This window comes from Ambystoma mexicanum, chromosome 6q, assembly GCF_040938575.1.
Source record: "Ambystoma mexicanum isolate Mex_15411 chromosome 6q, UKY_AmexF1_1, whole genome shotgun sequence".
Lineage (NCBI taxonomy): Eukaryota > Metazoa > Chordata > Amphibia > Caudata > Ambystomatidae > Ambystoma > Ambystoma mexicanum.
In genome coordinates, this window is record NC_090937.1 from 974,195,741 (window position 1) to 974,216,486 (window position 20,746).

Here is a 20,746-nt window from a genome sequence, read left to right on the forward strand (position 1 = left end):
GCATGGGCGGACCCACGCAGGCGCTTCCCCATCCTAAAGGATGATGTGCACCAGACCCACCAATCAATACTTAGCTTACATAAACTCACAACTCCTCCCACCGCCCCGTGGTTGTAATGTCATTTTCTTATTACAGGTCGGTTTTGATCTCACAACTAGACTGTAATAAGAACATTATTTCCAGGCTTTTTTTACTGATATTGCAGGCTACTCTGTGTCCGAAGCACGTCATTTTATCCAGTTCTTAGTACAGTACTATGTATTCTTCCTAGTCAGTAGTACAATATTTATTTGTATTTGTATTTTGTATTTTATTTGAATTTATAGAGCAACAAACCCTGCAGTGTAGGTAATGGTCAATTCCCAAATTACAGGCCTAAGTGAAGCAAGGGCCTTAACAGGGTCCCCGACATCATTACAAGGGGATAATGCCCACCACTAAAAATACTGTTCAAGGTGCTAATAGCTGTCTTTTTAAAGTTGTGAAAGTGTGAGGAGAAAACTTCTCGAGTTTAAATAAAACTACCAAGTAAAATGGCCACCATCGATAAAGTGAGAAGGGAAGTACTGATATCCTGTCGGGGTTAAAATGCCCATTAACGTTATACCATCTTTTAGACGGCATAAGTGTATGCATAAATCAGAAGGAACCAATCATGAACTCTGAAGGGCAATCAATTTCTACGTCTTAAATGCCACCCCTTTCCAAATCTGAGTTTTGTACATGAAACCTTCTGTAGTTTAATAGCGGAATCCAGAGGAAAGTTTCATACAGAGTTGATACAATTATTGTGAGATGTGGAGAAGGACAACGGTTTGCTCTTTCATTAGCAGCTAGCGCGAGTGGCTGGACCAATCCGAACACGGGCTGAAGTTTCTTGAAAGAATGACAGGAGGTAGTTCCCTTCAGCCTTTTTCCCTGCAGCCCTTTTAATCTGTAATACTTTTTTTTCAACTTGTGAAATGAACCACACACTGTCAAAAGTTAAAGGAGAAAGCTATGGGCACTCATGGTGCTAAAAACAATAATAGCTAAACCAATAAGGCATGCTTTCAAGGGATGTGCTCTGGCCTATTAAGACTGGACTCGGCCACTAGCACACAGTACAGACCTTGGAACCATGTATGCTTGCTTAATGCAAGCTTCCATTCTAGAACATTGCTTTCTCTGTTTTCCTGAAAAGAAATGCAATGGAATAGTCCTAGACTTGTGTTTCCCAGCTTTGAATATCCAATGAGCAGATTTTCAATCGTGAGCTTATCAACTTCAGGTTATGTCTGCATCACATATGTGTGCATGACAAATTAAATGAAACCTGAGTAAATTTCATTCTCTAGGCACTGGAGTCTGAGAAAATGGCACTGCAAAATACCTTTATCGAAAGGAAATATACACTCAGGGTAGGGTGACCAGATTGAAAAAATAAAAAACCTGGACAAGGCAACTAACATAAAAGTAGGACTAACTTTCAACTGTAGCTATCCAGGCACTACACTTCAGTAGCGGTTGGAGGAGAAGAACAAGTTACTTACCCCTGGTAACGTTCTTTCGACTGGATGTTCCTCTGACATATTCCTCGCCTTTGATATCTCCAATATCCAGCTTCAGCTGCTTTGGAATTTTTTTCGGCAGAGGGCGCTGTGCGTCGATGCAGTCGACTTGATGTCCCTCATGGGCCACCGTCTCGAGGATGATGTCATTGAATGCATATATGGCACGCACAGCGCCCCTTGGCATCAGTTCTGTTTTTTCGTGTCATTCTCTAGTAGAACTACCCACATCAAAGCAGATTTGACCATACTAGACTCTGAAGGAGCGAAAGCTGCAATAACATGGGAAATTCTACTGAGAGGTAGGTCGGGAGGGGAGGTGAGAAATACGTGGGAGGAACATCCAGTTGAAAGAATGTTACCAGGGGTAAATAACTTGTTCTTCGAATGGATTATGTCCTCCCAAGTATTCCTCATCTTTGATAGACTCCCAAAGCAGTGTTTATTTTGGAGGCGGGAGTAAGAATTTTGTCATTAATGGTTTCCATGAACGGAATGAAGGACTACCTTCCCAAAGCGTCCATCCTGACTTAAGGTGGAATCAAGGCAGTCCTGCTTAGTAAAAGAGTGAATTGTAGACCAAGTGGCTGCCTCACAAATGTTTTTCAAAGGATCACCTCTTCGCAAAGCAGAAGTATCATCCATGTCCCTAGTGGAATGGGCTCTCAAGCCTTCTGCTGGATCCTTGCTGGCCAGCCTGTAGCATTCGGAAATAGCTACAATAATCCATCTGGACAAGGTCTGTTTTGTTACAGCCTTGACCCATGTATCCTATGAATAGTTGGTCATCCAGATGAAGTTTTGACAACCTTGAAATGCAGAAAATCAGAGCCCTTCGTGGGTTGAGCCTGTGTAACCTCTCCTCCTCCTTGCACGGGTAACGTGGATGGTAGAAAGTGGGTAGCACAATCATTTCTCATAAAGGAAAGTCTGAAATGACCTTAGATAGGACCTTGTCCTAATGAAATACTGTAAACAGTGGTCTAGAGGATAGTGCCTACAACTCACTCACTCTACAGGCTGATGTTAGTGCTACCAACAGAATGGTCTTGACCGTTAGTAGTCTTAAAGGACATGAATGGAAGGGTTCAAATGGTGCACACATAAGAAACTTTAACACCAGATTTAGGTCCCAAACGGGAACCTGAAAAGGAGATGGAGGGAACACATTAGTGAGTCCCATCAGAAATTGTATCATCAAAGGGATCTTAAAATATTGTTTCTTCAGACGAGCGCTTGAAGATGGAATGCGTCGCCAAATAACCTTTAATGGTCCCAACCTGGAGCCCCAGATTTGCTAAATGCAGCAGAAAAGATAACACCTCTGGTGTCTTGCATAGTAAAGGGTCCACATTCTTGTCTCTATACCAGCTGCGCAATTTCTGTTCCAACTGCAGCAGTACAAAGACTTAGTTGCTGGCCTTCTGGCCAAAAGCAAAATCTCCTTTCTGTCATCTGGGAGGTCCCAATCCTTGTATCCCAGCCTCTCAGAAACCATGCGTGATGGCTGAGTTCTTGACCTCTGGATGGAGAACCTGACCCTTCTCTCGCGAGAGAAGTTCCTCTCTTTGTGGAAGACGTATTGGAGGGCAGATGGACATGTCTAAAAGGTCTGTGTACCACGTCCTCCTGGCCCAATCTGGAGCAATTAGGATCATGGATTTCCCAAACTTTCTCAACCTCATGATCACGTGAGGAATGACGGGGACTGGAGGAAATGCGCACACGAGTGGAAACTCCCAGGCTACTATGAACACATCTCCTAGAGCTCCCCTTGGGGGAAATTCCCTGGAGCAGTACAGTTTGCACCTCTCCCACATCCACCACAACAACCTCTTAGACCATTCATTACTCTCGCTCTACCCACTGAGAAGCAGTACTGAAAGGATCTACCCCTCCAAGATGTTCCACTGGAGTGAAAAGGCAGAGGCTGTCTAATAGCAGCACCTAAAGACTTGGGTGCCACCTTCGAGGTCTGCAGCTTCTCAAGGCTTTCGTCAGACTTGCTGCCAAAAAGATGAGACCCATCAAAAGACATGTAAAGGAGTATAGACTGCACGTCCGGTGCAAAACCAGACTTCCTTAACCACGCAAATCTGCATATTACGGTGCTTGCCGCCATGGCTCTGCTGACACTGTCAGCAGAATCTAGGCCCGACTGAAGAGACCCGCACATGGCCTCTTTGCCATCTTTTACAATGGCCAAGAAACCGTCTCTTTCATCCCCTTATGGAATATGCTCAGCCGCCATGGAAATACAGTCCCATAGAGTGTAAGTGAATTTTGCAAGGGCACATGTAGAGTTGGCTGATTTAAGAGCTATGCTCCCAGCAAAAAAGACTTATCTTGACCAGGCATCTACCCACTTATCCTCCCGATCCAGTGGGATGGGCAGATACGCATCCTGCTTGAAGGCTGCCTGCACCACCAGACTCTCTGGGGTAGGGTGTTTCGACAAGTAGCTGGGGTCACTGCTTGGCAGTCTGTATTATTTTGTCAGGTTATTTACTGCCGGACTTGACTCCAGTGCTTCCCAATTAGCAATTACTCTCTTCTGAAGAGCGACATGAAAGCAAAGGTTAGGGTCCCTTTGCGGACCTTTGTCTAGGATATTTGTAAGGTCATCCTGTTCCAATGGGAGGGCAGGCCTGCTCCATCCCAGGTAATCCACTACCTTGGTCATTAATTGCCTGGAAGAGGCATTTGCGTCCTCATCTAATTCAGGCTTTCCAAATTCCAATTCCAGTGACGTGTCCACTGCACTGGCTGTCTGTACATTTTCATACAGGTCTCTTAACCTGGATTCTTCTGATATGAAACTATCAGGGGCATTTGGTGTGCCATACTGTAAACCAAAGGGCACATCATTCTCATCAGACGGCTCATTGTCCTCATAAATAGAAGTGAGGGACTTAAAGAAATACTTCCTTGGTAAAGGAGTAAAGGTTTTCTGCATTTCAGGTAAAGGCGTCCATGGCTTCGAAGGCTTCGAGCCAGATGCCCATGGAGCCATCGATGTCTTTGATGAAGACGTTTTTGACGTCGATGGCACTGGTGGCTTCGATGGCGTCAACGACATCGACTTGTCTTTTGACTTGGGACTCGAAGAGTTCCTCTATGATTTCTCATTGTGTCAAGGCCTTGATGGCTCTCGATGGCAATCTGGCCTTCGTCCCGGGCTCGAGGGCACGTAGGTTTGGCTCTAGCTCTTTCCTTACCAGCTTCAGAAGGCGCAGGAGGAGCATGGCCTGCTTGCTTCTAGAGTTTCTGGCTCTTGAAAACTTTAAGCATTTGCTGCCTGAATGATTCCCATTCAGCTGTAGTGGAGGCCTTAGTGGGACAAGATATCGTCCTCTCAGGGGAGGAGTTGGACGAGGACGTCAGAGTAGATGATTTGTAATGCCTCAACTTTAACTTCTTCGACAACAACGAGGAGTGGTGGAAGCCAGTCCGTGACATGGTGCTGCGCATGCTATATATCCCTTTTGATGACATCTTTCTCGAGATGGAGTCCATCGAGGGACAACGAGTCGACTGCATTGACGCACAGTGCCCTCTGTAAAAAAACAAAATCCAAAGCAGCTGAAGCTGGATATTGGAGATATCAAATATGAGGAATACATGGGAGGACACAATCTATTCGAAGGGGGTTTAAGTGTTACTGTTTGAATAAACACATATAATTAATGTATCGCAAACTACCACTATCACGAGATTGTGCATTCATGCCTGCCAGCTATGAAGACCTACTACCAAGAACCGGCATCACTGAGTTTTCAAATGGAAAAATAATCTTTTGAAAGGCGCACAGAGCACCCAGTACCGGGACAATACCGGCAAAACCAGCATGTCTGGTAACCCTAACTCAGGGCCTGTTTATGAGTTTGGCTTATTTACAACTGCCGCATGTGCTAATTACTGGGTTCTTCCTGGAATGGTCTGCATGGTTTCAAGCAATGCAGAACTTTCCGTTATTCCCCTTTTTGGAGACCTATATACTTGCATCGGGTCCGCTAATTACTGCATGTGGTAATGATTTTGTCCACGCTGATTTGTCACTGTGATCCCGATTGATGGAGGGCCGCAGCGTAGCATTGCTTTTAGCTTTGTATAGATTTTTTATTCATCTTTTTTAATTACTATATGAACACATCTGAATGGGAAACTTATGTCTTTCTTGTAAATTCTTAGATTTTATGTCACGTGCTCCACATTTTAACTTGATTATGTAATTGATTCTTAAGAAATAATGTGCTGATTGTTAAGTACTATTTTGAGCATGCACTCAGACAGATTTTAAGGGTGTGAATGATTCTAAGATATTTTTCTTTTACTTTTATGACTGTGTATGGAGTTTTATGTGAAAGGTTTCAATTGTGAACCGTACCACAATAAAAAATAAATAAATAAACAATCGTGTGTGGAGATATTTACCTCTATGTAAATGTAGGCTTTAAAAAGAGTTTCAGAAACTCGTAGTTGAGCGGTGGGGTAAAGCACAAAGTAACGTAATTACCGGATGTTTCACCCCTACCACCAAACTCTTAATCAGGCCCTTTGTTGTCTCTTACCAAAGAAATAGCAAACAGCTGCAATATGGGTGAGGAGCCATTGTCATTGTTTGACACAACACTGGGCCTCATTCCGACCCAGGCGGTAAGTTACCCCCTGGGTCGTACCTTTACCACCATGGCGTAAACTGCGTTTACGCCATAGTGGTTGGCGGACTTACCGCCCCATTCCGAGGTTGGCGGGGCGGTAAGTCCCCAATCCCCATTTACCCTTCCCCATTCCCATTTTTGCCCCATAGGGCATAATGGGAGTGGGGAAGGCGTTAATTACGCCACCGTAAATTACGGTGGCGTAATTAACAACAAGGTCCCTTAGCGCCATGGATTTGAACACCTGCTAAAAGCAGGTGTTAAATCCTCCATGGCGCTAAGGGACCTCGGAATCAGGCGGTAAGGGTCGGCGCTGTTTACGCTGCCGTAAACCCCTTACCGCCTGGGTCGGAATGAGGCCCACTGAGTCTTATTCCTCGAAATCAAGTTGCCATCTTGACCCATGGCATGCCATCCCTACAAACGCCACTCACCTCCATTAGGAACCGAACAGAATTTCGCAATATGCTTGTGGTCTTCAGTTTCCAAGTTCCACACCACAATTTCAGTGGTGTTGGTATTGGGTAAGGGGGAGAAGGCTATCACGTGTGATCCTTGACGATTTACTGAGAAGGTGGAAATGAAATCGCTGCCACAGCCTTTTATCGAGCGGATGAATTCAAAGTTCTTGGTGCTGAACAGCTCTATATGCACGGTGTCCTGCATCTTCAGAGAGGGGTACCTACGTGAAAATACAGCATGCAGGGGTTAATACATAATACACTCCGCATACAATGCAATACAGCCAATGGAAGACTGCTGAGGCATGCAGGAATGGCTAAACGTGTCCCAGTCACGCACAGGAGAACACAGGCCATGACATGGAGAACACCTGGAATGGGGTTATGGTCATGTCTCATCACCATCTCCAAAACAGCCTCCGTTTCCACACAGAAAAGTAAAACATGACTCGTTAACGTCACCTAGGCTCACCAGGTTGTTAGCGGGTCAAGCACAAGCTTTCATTTCAAAAGACATGGCGGCCATTTGATTAGGACATTGCATTTTTACATTACACAAATGTATTAGTTACATTATTTAGAAATTGCAAATATATTTACCACCCCTAAAATAAAGCAACCGTGCTAAGAAATAACTAGGTATTGCACCACAATGGGAAATGCAGGATATTCACTTTCTGGAAATGTTAAATATTTTCATCCAGTGCACACAGTACTTTCAGTGTACATGCGATATAGGTTTTCCTCTATAGGCTCAGTTGCATTTGTGCATAGTTTCTGGCGAACAGCCAATGAAGAACCGAGCAGGCTATACTGTTGGGGGCAGGCGGATTTCGCTGTACAGCAGACTACATTCAGACCGATTTGAACAAGCATTGGCAGTAGTTTGGGCTTTTTTGTATGCATTTGTATGCACTTCTATGATGGTACTACCAGGTGATAATATGGCAACAGATGGAACATGATTTGATTACCTGGGCATATGACAGCAGTTCCTAGCAAATGCTTAGCAACAAGACAAAAGCCAAAATTGTTGGCTTTGTCAATGCTTTTTTTTTAAACAGGCCATCAGTGCCAGGACCAGCTATAAATGAAGTTGCTGAAAGCACCCTCAGTTGAGCCATTTTTATCGCACCAGTGTCACACCTACATCTATAGGTAAGCCATTAAGTCTCTGCACTGTGCTTAGAAATAACACATACAGGTCAATGTTTGATGTTACTGCTTGATAACGTGAACTCAAAAAGATCACAGGAGTACGTGTTATGGGCTGGAAGGAGCTGGTAATCGTTTGTAATGGCCATTGGGATTAGCATGACCAGAGGAAGCCAATGGGTGGGTACATAACCAAGCAACACCCACAGCTGTATGTCCCTCCTCACATGTTATTGCCTTCCTAGCTTTACTCCAATGCAATCGCTTCAGCTATTAGGTGGTGCTTACGCTCCAACTAGTATCTAAAACTAAAAAGCAAGGCAAAAAAGAACCAAGTTTCCTTGTTCTGGGACTCAGCCACACGCCAGAGGTTTCACCTACTGAACACACTTTTTAAAGCACTGAGCCTTGGAGTAAAATAATATATGGCCCAGCACTCTGTCTGTTACAGGATATCTGCTTAGAATTGCCTGAAACTGATAATTGATGCTAGCCCCCATCTAGTAAAGAACAAAGGCACTTCCATGTTTGGTGGAAAAGTTTACTGCAGTCTCTGGCCATTTTGTTTTATTTGGACTTTTGCACCAACATCAGACAGGGGTTGCTTTCCGATGTGGGGAGGACAACCAACTATGCAGATCCTCAGCCTCCTTTGCTCCCAACCAAATGAAGTTGATTTGAGCAGCCAATGAATAGAGATGTTGTTTCCTAAGGTATTGTGCACAGCGGCTGAGCTCACAAATACAAGACCTTGAAAACTTCATGAATGGATCAGTCCACCTGGTCCACGTCTCTTGCATGGCTTTCACAGACGTCTGGACTAGTTACCTAATGAACAGTACTGCAACCATGGCATACTGCCTGGGAAGATGGCCACACTTCATCTTAAACGGGACACCCAGGAGAAGGCCGTGGAACCCAGAAGTTAGAGGTTGACAATAAAGGTACCTTCAAGATAAGTAAGATAAGATTTTGTTTCTTCCTTCAAAGATTCTATGGATGTCCCTTGAAGTCTTCTATAATCTGAAGAAGCAGCGCAGACCTCCCTCATGGAATGTGTAGGGGGCTCCTAAGCCTTGCAAACTCCAGAAACATACAGGGATATGGAAGAATTGGATTCATTTTTTCTTCAAACTTCTCAAGGATTTGGTCGCGAATTCACCTTTTTCTGGAAACTAGGACCGGGCAGAGAAGAGACAATGAGAGCTATACTTGGAGGGTTCTGCTTGCAATCCCCAAATCAAATGTCCTGTACTGACCCTTGAATACAGAGTCCTGGTAGTGGAACAGAGAACAGGTTGAGTCTACAGTCATCCTCCAGGGAACAACTGCAATTCCCGCAGGGATTCAGTTCAGAAAAGCAAAGGTAACCGCAGAATTGGGGAGGGAAAGAGGGAAGGGCTCCCAGTGATGGCACTTAAATTGCTGTGTGGTATGCATCCTTGTCCCTGAAAACAAGGAAAGGGGTGCTTTTTCGAAGTGTAAGACACAGAGGTCTGCCTCTGTGGAACAAACAAAAGGATTGCTTTTTTGCATAGAAAGCTGGCACCTATCAAGGCATTTTACATATCGTGATGTTGAATTCATAGCAGGGCTTCACAGGCCCCAGGACAGTCCCCATGTCTGTTTCTTTGAAGCCATGTCTTTTATTACTAGGCTGGGGGATAGACACAAGTGTGAAATGGAGAGTGCTAATGGCCCCTTTGTCTGACAAGTCATAGCTCACTAGGAAGGGACCATAAGCATTCCAAAGCCCCTCATTCTGTGTATACTGCATAGTAAATGTCTGCACCACATAAACCTGATTGTTCTACATAGTATGTGATGTGTCTAATTTGTTGACATGAAAACAGTGTGGTAATAATGCAGGCCCATTTAACTCACAAGATGCATGTGTTTGAACTAGCCTATCCTTACAGACTGTGTTGCATTACCAATATTAGCAATATTGTGCATAGCATATAATACACAGCACCTGATGCACTATGTTTGTGACTGGAATATACACAGTCCTGTTGTGAAGCCATATTGACTCTAAGCTCAATGTCAACTACCATAGGTCTGCACACTAGTTGTGTGCCTAATTCCCCCCCAATAGTTAATATATTAGCACTCATGGAGGATACACCGACTCTACAAGTACCTTATAACCAGAATCAAAGCCAACTGCATTCACTCAATGCCTGTACTTTGGGTCTACCTAAAACTAACACACCATGCAGCACCACCGTCAGAAATCACAGACTCCGTTTTAGACTACCCAAACTATTTGAACCTCTCGCTAGATCAATGACCCTTACTAATGTCAGGAAAAAATGCCCTCTACTCTTACAACCCAACATAAAGATAAACTCCTTCCCTCTCACACCACTGGCATCATTGAAGGAGAACCACCAGCAGAATAAATACATCACTGCGCTACATGATGACGAAACAAACACCCAGATTCCACAAAAACTATTGACAAATAATAATGCTCCACACCTCAAGGGAGCTTTAATAAACGCCCGACCTCTAGTGGCACATGCCTCAGAGATAGCTGACCTTATACAGGCTGAAAAGTGTGACTTTCTACTCTCATGCTCGCAGTCCCCAACGACTACTCCATACTCAGCGCAGACAAAACTGAGGCGCATGGAAGAGGAATAGCTCTCATAGCTAAGACCTCCCTTTCCATGAGACTAGTCCAGTCAACTGTTGTCAAATCATGCAAAGTCTTGACTGTTAAACTACCCATAGCTGTATCCCAAACACTAACTATCAATTTAATATACAGACCCCCAGGCTGCATTGGATCCTTTGAGGAGGACTTAACCTCCATTATTTCCGACAATCTAAAACGCTCCTTGCAAGTGCTCTTGCTAGGAGACCTTAACCTGAGATTCAGAGACCCTAAAGATCAGCATGCATCCATAATTGCTGACTCTCTTAATGAACTAGGCTTCACTCAAAGAGTTTCACTTCCCACTCATAACAAAGGAAGAACTCTTGATTGGTTGGCAGACTATAATTGCAATGCGTCCATCACATCCATCACCCCTCAGTTTTGGACAGACCACTACCTCCTAGTATTCTCACTAGCAACTAAAATAATTACAATTAAAAACAACACCTTAGTCCCACCCACAGCTACCAGAAACAAAAAGAATATTACTGCAGACAAACTACTACCTCTAACAATTCCAAAACCTAACTCTTAACTAGAGTCTACTGATCCTACCATCCTAGTCAATGAATACAACAAAATAATGTCCGAAGCTTTAGACTCCATTGCACCACTAAAAATGAGAGAAAGTAAACTCAAAATGCACCTGAACACATAGTTCACACCCCACCTCAAAACCCTAAGAAAAGAAAAAAGAATTTGTGAAATCATATGGAGACAACTACCCACCGACGACAACAGATCCATCCTTAGTAATATGTCCTTCCAATACAAAAAAGAAATACTTACAGGCCAACTCAAATATAAAGGAACTTTTAATTATCCTAAAAGAACTTGAAACACTGTTCACTGTGTCGGATAACTACATAAAGGACAAAAATGGGTGTACCAATATTCAAAAAGCTCTCGCCAATAACGTAGCAACATTACAGGACAAGATTGCTAAGATTGCTAAAAAAGCCAACCTCCCTAATGCGTCTATCCAACCAAGTTTCACTACTCCTTCACACAAACCTAGATGCCTTTTTAAGGTTTCTAAAGTTTCAATCCTTGAGGTTGAGAAAGTTATCCTTGCTCTCAAACCCTCAAGTTACCAGGGAGGCAATTGCCCAGCCCAAGTCATTAAAGACGTGGCTATAGATCTATCTCCATTCATATCAAAGCTAATCAATGCATCCTTCTCCTCTGGCACAATCGCCAATAACCTTAAGGAGTCCTGGGTACTCCTTCTCCTCAAAAAGCAATCACTCGATCCAATAATACCCACCAACTATAGACCGATCACTACAGTAGCCTTCCTGCTCAAAATACTAGATAGAGTAGCATACATCCAAATACAGAAGTACTTAGAACAGAACCATCTATTAGGAGTCCGTCAATCAGGCTTTAGGCCCCAACACGGGACCGAAACAGCCCTGGTAGACCTGAAAGCACAAATCGATGCACTCAAAGACAGTGGCAAAACTGCTCTGCTACTACTACTCGATCTCTCGGCTGCGTTCGATTTGGTAGACCATAAAGTCCTCTGTAACTACCTGAACTCGGCTGCGCACTTCTCGCAAGAGGCCATAGGTTGGATACAATCCTTCCTGAATAACAGGACTATGCGAGTCTTCTCACCCTCCGCATCTGCCAATCCTATTCCCATCACCTGTGGAGTGCTGCAGGGCTCATGTGTCTCTCCTACATTGTACAACATATTCACTAGGCCCCTATTCGATGATCTAGATGATCTTGATATCACCTACACGAACTACACAGATGATACCCAGATTCTCATACCACTTACGGGAGATTGTGATAAGGATTTGGCCTTGGTGAATACAGTGTACCTCATCATCCAGGCATGGATGGCTGCCCACGGTCTATGCCTGAATTATGATAAAACTGAGCTCATCATCCTTGGCACCACTACAAACCTTAATAAACTGGGACATAAATACTCTAACTTTGAGATCGATGGCAACACCATTGAAGTAGCCAAAGAGGTTAAAACATTAGAATTCTATCTAGTTGTCACCCTCTCCTTTACCAAACCGGTAAACACCATGGCCTCCACTACCGCTTACACGTGTAAGTTAATTAGAGCAGCTAAGCATTTCCTCTCTACAAGCAGTTGCACTACCCTGGCCAGAGCTCTAATTTTATCGAAATTGGACTACTGCAACTCTCTATACCTGGGGCCAACAAGTATATCACCAATAACATTCAGATTCTCCAAAATAACACCCTGAGAGCAGCGCTAGGTATACCAAAAAAGAACATATATCTGAGATAAGGAGCAAGAACAACTGCCTCACCACCAACGACTAAATTCTGCTAAAAACTGCCTTCTTAACACATAAGTGTCTTAACAACGCAGCCCCACGATATCTCACAGAAAGATTTAACATAAAGCTATCCAATCGGCACACCAGAATAGTCAACTCAAACAGCCTGATGGTTCCGTGGTTTAAACTCACCAAAGTGGGAGGGTGCAGCTTCCCAGTTCAAGCTGCCCAGCTTTGGAACTCTTTACCCCCTTCTCTGAGAGCTAACCAAACTTACCTGCACTTTAGACACAATATCATCACCGGATTAAAGAAAAGGACTGCTAAATACGCAAACTTGCTCGCGGGCTCACCCCTGCATTGTATATAGTTCTGATTATAACCTTTTACTACCAGCCTTCTCTAACCTGACTGTAAATAATATCTAACGTCTTTATTACATTTGACTGTACTGAACATGCCCTTTGTATTTTGTTATAATTTGATCTTGTATATATTTGTACAGCCATTTAACCCAAGCTGAAAATGTTCTTGTTCTCCTGCGCCCTGAAACCCTCGGGTCTGGCACGCATTATAAATAAATAAACACTCATGTGTGAAACAATTCGGTTCCATGTGATTCTATCGACGGTTTTTATTTTGCTGCATTTTGTGCTGCAGATTTCTTTGGGGGGTTACCCTCCCAATCTCCCCTTTAAAACTATTTGCAATCTAGTCCCCGCACCCACCTACACCTTATATCCCTCTACACACCTACCCCTTATTTTTGGATGTTTTTTTGCGGAAAGAAATCAGCGGCATAAAATGCAGCAAAAAAAAAACGGCGATAAATGGACGTTGTACCAACAATTCTGTTCTGTGAAGACAAACAGGGCAATACACAGATGTCTGGTTGCCTTCTGCAGGTAAGAGATTTGCAACTATCAGGGTTTTGTAATTGTTTTACGGATTTCATGATTTCTGGAATAAGGGGTATTTAAAATGAATATTGAAAACAAGGAAAGGGGGTGTTTTTAAAAAACTGAGATGGGCATGGGTACAACTTTAGACTGAGTGCCACCACCGGGGAAGGACTCTGGTTCCCGGGCACATACTGTAACTACACAGTCACTAATATAATTAAACAAAGTACTGTACACTGAAAAATTGTAGTCAGCAAGCCTTTAAGTATTCCGGGGGAAAATGGGACAATTAGAGAGACTGATTCCCCTCCATTGTTTTAAAGGGAGAGGTACACTCTCATTGTTAAACAAATGTTTACGGAAAATGTGCACATTTACAAAAGTAACAAGGACAGGAGGATTTCTTTCAGAGGAACGTCTGTGATTTTTTACCTGCAGATCATAACAAAGTAGTCTTTTGTTACAGCAACTCCTTGAACAGAAGCTGCAGGATCTTGTGCAGTTAATTTGGTAACAACCACTCCTTTTCTGGCGCTGAATACCCTGGCCTCCATTCCACTTCTGCAAAGAAAGAAAGACTCCATCAAATGCCATTGATAAGATACACTTGCCACATACTTCAGAATGCTAACCAGAAATTGAAAGCTTCTAGTCCATTCAAATAGAATGTCACTCCCTACTTCACTGGCTGGGGCATGCCCCTACCTGCTACTCCGCCCCTCAAACAGACCACCGTACCCAAACTGTAATCCCCTAAGACCCCCGCAGCAGGAATCCAACTACCCCATCTGCAAAGGTAGAGTGATTTGAAATACAGATGTGGAATGCAAGTGTTGTTCACCTGTCATAAATTCAATTGTATGCATTGGGACCGAGACAAGTGGCGAATTACTAAGCAGGATGCTTACTACAGACACTGGTTGCCTTATTCTGGGCCCAATAAGATAGAACTCCCAGCATTACCTAATTGGGAGACATTCGTTTCGAGAGATACATTGCAACCATGGGGCTGAATGCAGATTAGGGCTTGGCTACCATGCACATTCCTAGTGCATCACAAATGTGTGTTTGTTTGTTTGTTTTATTATTTGTAATGCGCACCAGACCCAAGGGTATCAGGGCGCAACAATTACAAGAATATGCAAAGCTTAGTTACAGTGGGTCATAAAGTGAAATACATTAATTACAAAAATATGGCAGAATGACTGTCCCACCAAGAGGCCCCATAACATGGACGAGAGGCTGAGAGGCCTAAGTAAGGTTCAGAACAATTAGGTGTTACCTGAGAAATACACAAGTAAATAAGTCAGAGAAGGAGGCGGAAATTGCTATCTGGAGAAAAAATAAATAAGTGAATTAGAGAGTGGATTTGGAATGTGGCATGATGCACGAGTGCCCACTTTTGGTCGGTGTGTTTTCATGAGCAAGAATGCCAAGGTTGGCCTCGTGATCCTTGCTCCCCGTCATAGGATTCCAGAGGCGGCTTCTAGCAGCCTTGACCAGGGCGGACCCTACAGAGGACATCAGGAGAATGCTGGGGAGTACATTACAGATAGAGGAGACCACTGAAAACACTGAAGAGGTGTGGTTGGCGACGCAGGAGGAAAGTTAAGCAGTAGCAGCGACACAAAGAACAGAGCTGATGCTTGGCCTGGCAAAACGAGCCATCAAGGACACTTCTGAGTTCAGAAGCAGACTGATTCTATGCTGTCCGGCTTCATACCGTGAGCGCGGAGGAAGGTCATGTATCTGGTTATGATATTTTTGGGATTACACCGGCTCTCTTTCAGGCTTCCCCTTCTCTCTTACCAGACTGTCTGGCCACAATTCAGGAGTGGTGTGCCGCCAATGATCTCTGCCTTAATGACAGTAAGACTGAGATCCTCCTCATAACGACACCGCTCCCTCCTTTCTTTTCTCTCTCTCTACCTGCCCACTCTGGGCCCTCTTCCTGCTACTTCCTATGAGGGTAAGAACCTTGGTGTCATCTTCGACTCCACCCTCTGCTTCGCTCCTCACATCTCCGATGTCTCTAAGAATTCAAACTATCAGTTGCACCCCCTCAGAGGTATTCTTCCATTTATCACTTTCCCCCAGAAGCTCACTGTCTCCAGAGCTCTGGTCCCCTCTAGGCTGGACTACTGCAACAGCCTCTTTCTAAATCTTCCTGCCTCTACTCTTTGACCTTTACAACTTGTCCAGAACGGGACTGCAAGACTGGTCCTTTGCCTCAAGCCCAGGGATCGTATCTCTCCTGCTCTGAAATCTCTTCACTGGCTCCGTGTGGCTGCAAGGATGAACTTCAAGACCCTCTGCATCATCCACAAGGCTTTCTTCGGCCTGGCACCGCTCTACCTCCAACTTTCTCTTCCGAACATCTTCCTTCTTGAGCTCTCCGCTCATCCACCTCCAACTCTGCGAGAGTCAGACGCTTCTGCAAGCAGAGAGTTGGGGGTAGATCTATCTCCTCAGCTCGGGCCTCCCTCTGGAACAGCCTCCCTGCCTCTCTCAAACTTGAGCAGAATCACCTCTGGTTCTGGAAGCAACTCAAGGCCTTCCTTTTTGCTTCTGCTTTCTCTCTTCCTCTCCCCTAATGATGCACCTGACTGCTCTGCGCACTGGTCACCTGGCCACCCTCTGAACTCGGGCCCAGGCCCCTGCATGTCCAGTTGTCCTTGCACTGCCTGCAGGCTCCCCAGCACTTAAGGGTCTGTATCTGCAGCCCTACAGTCCCTTCTCTCTTTACTTATGAGCCACCCGCTGGCTGCATTTGTGAGTTAACTCCACTTCACCTCACCCGTGGCACCTCTCGCCTTCCCTCTTCCCCACACTAGCGCGATCTGAATGACACAAGGCCTAGTAATTCATTATTTTGTCCTCCCTCTGTTTCCCCCTCCTTGTCTTGTCGCGCCTAGAAACACTTGTGTACAGGAGCTTTATGAATGCCACATCATATCATATCATATCTCTCCAAATGTCATACATGGGGCACCGAGCAGGACACACATGCATCATTCCTTACACAGAATTCTCATGACATCATGCATGCTGGCAGGGAGGACAGAGTAGATAGAAAGCAAGTCCCAACAGTTAGCACAAAAGTGAAAGTTTCAAATCTTGATATCTGACCAGATATCTGATATCAAAACTGCATAGATCTCTTTTGTGTTCATATATTGGAGGTTCAATGGTGGAGAGGATGAGTAGCTTGTTAATCCACTGGTCAGCACTAGGTGTGTTAGACAATTTCTACAGCCTTAATATAATCTTTTTAGGATGCATTATATATTCGTAAAAACATAATTCTTTCAGACTCGTTGTCCCCATGCATAAGATAGACTACTTAGTTAGGCCCTCTTTCTCTAGAGCAAGGTTGGCCTTTCGGAATTGTTTTCCACAATACTTGGGTTCTATAAGAAAGATGATCCAGTGTACCCTTCATGTTTTTGCATTTCCAACAGTGTTCTGTCTTAGATATTTTCCTCTGGAACATTCACACTTCTAAACAGAATATTCTGGCAGACTCTCTGACTTCTGTCAAACTATGGCAGATGTAAATTTTCACAACATCTCGCCCAATAGCCGACGTCCAATTTTTGGTGGACAAATGCAGATACTGTCGATGAATGTCTGAAGAATGTTGATGGGAAAAGCAACTGTGAGTGAATTCCAATGTGAGTGAAACGAGTATACTGATTTAGGGAGGTGAATCCTTCATATGCAGCACTACGCCTAATGTAGCTAAAGAAAGACACCATGTAGAATGTTATGGTTTGCAGATAAAATTGAGAAATTAAACTCTCATTCTGTTTGCTTAGATATTTACAAATGTACTTAAAATCTTGCTTACACCACCAAAAGTATATTCACGTTTCACAAACAAATGTTACCTTTAATGAATACTGATATATGAATGTGGGTCTTAATTGCATTAAGTATAACATTATGTGTAGGTTAGCACTTGAAGACTGGATAAATTGCCTTGGATTTCTGAATTTGCTCAGCTCGTCATAAAACATGATTGTGTTAATTGGGGAGAGTTAATCCCTCCTTGGTAAGGGTATATAATCTTCTCTGTGTTGCATTGAAGTCAATGTACTAAGAATGCTACCAAAACCTGTTCATAAGGGGGAGTGAAAGCACTGTTTTGGATTACTTGGGAATGCATGCTGTTCATTTCAGTCTTCACCCTGTAGTGCTGATATTAAAGATGTATCAAACCAACCTTACTCGAAATTCAAGTCCCTCATCTGTTTTATCGTTACTAATCCAACATCTAATCCTTTGGACCAAAGATGAGACATGCTAGGTAGCAATGGACTTGCTACACGTATCAGCTTATCTTGTACATGTGAGAAGCCGGTTGTGGCTCTACAATGACTTGACTCATGCAATACCAGGCTTCAAAGCATTGGAAGGGACAATTGATGCAACCCAGGTGTCCTGGTCCCTGCCCCAAGGAGTGATGGCTTAAATGTGGGGAGGCAGGCTGTTCAAGGTTTTTTGCCCATTGCAGAGGAATAGATTTCCGTCTCTCTTTCTGTTTCTCATTCTCTCACTTTCTCTCTCGTTTGCCCTCTCTCTCATTTGTTTCCTGAGAAGGATATAAGCAGCTGTCCCGACCGCAAGACTCCCAATCTGCATTTCTATGAATGCAGGCTCCCAGTTTTTTCCCAACTCCCCTATATAGGGTATCACCCTCTACCGTCTCCCCAGACCCTTCTACCCCTTTCCCCAACAAAACCGTATGTTTTTTTAAATACATTAATTAATGTTAACGGACTGCAATTTTCAGAGATCTGTATCTTAAAATGTTATTTGTTAAGTTACTCTCCAGAAAAGCACAGCATGTCGAAGAGGAATGGGTGTACCTGCTATGCTGCTCTTCTGTGCTCCCAGACATGTCAGCTGTGAACCCATTCTGTAAAAATGCATATGTAAGCAGAGTGTATTTTTTCAGAGTGTATTCTTGAGACACTGTTCTTTGGTGCAGTGAACCCATGCCTCGACCATGATTTAAGGTACTCCTCTGGATGGCATGAGATGGGGCCTTTGGCTTGCAGGATCCAGAGACACTGAATGGGGAGACAGCATTTTCTCAGCAGCAGCCCCACCTTATGGAATCACCTTTGCAGCTACATACCATAAGCCACCTCTCAGATGCAATTCAGGAAACTTCTAAAGACCTGGTTTACCACTCAAGAGTGATTAACTTGCAGACAAGACGGCTCTCCGCGGCTCCGTCTTTTGTCTTTTGGTCACTTCATAATGTCTTTTAGCACTAGTAAACATGGTTACTTTGTTGTTTGTGACCTACAGATAAATACACATTACAAATATGGTATCCTCTACCTAACATGAAAGGCTGTATTTGGCATATAATCTGCACCTGGATATGTGATGTTTATAGCTCGCACATAGGGTTAGATGTGGGCATAGGCAGACAAGCTGCTTACATCATATGGTGACAGGAGATCACCATATGAAGATGCATCTAGTGTTTGACGGCATCCCCTGTGCCTATGAGGCTGTCCCTGATGGTCATATAATGACTGAGGCTGGACATGAGACAGCAAGTGGCATTAAATAAAGCCAGACCTATTGGCTTTGTTAATGTATGTATTAATTATCATGGAGACATGGAAACATTTAATATAAGGTTAATGAGCATCAATGCGCATTAGGGATAGCTAATGTGTTCCTGGGTGACATTAATGCATTGTGGCATTGTTTCCCATCACTTAGTTTACGGGTCTCTGTAATTAGCCCCCAATGCATTGGTGCCTATGAAGAAAAGAAATTTGCTATTTTTAAAGTTTAACTTCCATTTGGTTTTATGGGGAGTCTTCTCCCCATTTCACTCTTTGTACTTCCACTTTCTACTGCACCCACTTATAACAAACCCTCTAACCTGACAAAAATGATTCTAAGTGATCCGGCCGCTGCTGATTTTGCCGCGGCTGGAATGTTCTCATGAGAAAGGTGCGAACTACCAAAAGTTTGCACCTTTCTCATGCGAACACACTTACATAATATGGGGGCTGCAGGGGTCTCCCCCGCAACACCTAGCTCACTATACTTTACAGTCCCCTACAGGCCCCGTTTTATTTTTTCGTTTTATTTTTTTGCGGGTGTGCTGCGGGGGTGTCCACCGCAACACCCCACTCACTATGCCACACAGCCCCCGCAGTCTTATTTTTTCTTTTTTACTTACCTGAAATGCTACCACCAAAGGTTCAAACTTTTGGTGTTCGAACCTTTAGTGGTATCATTTTTCGGTCGCTTTGTACGGTCGGACCTTGTTTTTGGTCCGATCGTACAAAACCACAAAAATATATGTTTCTTATCCTCCAGTTTGGGTAATGTAATGGTGCTTGGTCTATTCCCATTATCATTGATTTCACTCCATGGCCAGATTAATCAAAGAAACTCCAATGTGTTATTGTTACTCAGCATGCCTGTATTGACTGAATCAGGAAGTATCTTGAATTGAGGATATCCTAATAACTGATCCAAAACAAACAAAGTACCCAAAAAGTAGACACATGTTTCATACACAGTACTGTGCTTTTTCAAGGCTACGCAATTAGTGTGCTAAGTGGACAATTGCATCAGCCGGATAACTGGAGAGAAAGGATGTCAGCTTGGCGAGGTTCACCGAGTTTGTATTTTCAGCATAAGCATCTAGACTGAGGATCATATTTAGGACCATTTGTGTCTGGTATTGAGCACATGGTGGACTGTCCTCCCCCCATACTGCACTGAACTGCTGGTTGCAGGATCACTGCACCTCCCAAACACTTTATCACTTTGATGTGGTAAGCCTGCTCAGAGGCAGATTCTAATCCTGGATTTCCTCTCCCTGCTTCCCTTTTTGGCAATTTCTTAAATTAATTTGAAATGCATTTTTGGTTTTAGAGGCGTTTTGACCACTTTTATTTATTTATTTATCGGGCATTTGTTAGGTGCCTATACATCAGAATTGTGTTTCAAGGCACCGCGAGGCTAAATAGAGAGGAAACAAGGGGGACGCATACTCCTTCTCAAAGAAGTCACATACCTGCCGGTAGATAAATTGCTG

The 20,746-nt window shown here is 43.8% G+C and overlaps 1 protein-coding gene across 1 annotated transcript in view; it reads right to left on the reverse strand.

Annotated features, from left to right (window-relative positions):
* The window catches only part of LOC138516394 (uncharacterized), a 746,393-nt gene that overhangs the window by 231,964 nt on the left and 493,683 nt on the right, over positions 1-20,746 (reverse strand). Inside the window, exons 22-23 of the mRNA XM_069631475.1 lie at positions 14,098-14,226; positions 6,647-6,894 (exon numbers count right to left, since the gene is read on the reverse strand). Coding sequence (XP_069487576.1) covers positions 6,647-6,894; positions 14,098-14,226 — 377 coding nt within the window. The remainder of the gene's footprint in view (positions 1-6,646; positions 6,895-14,097; positions 14,227-20,746) is intronic.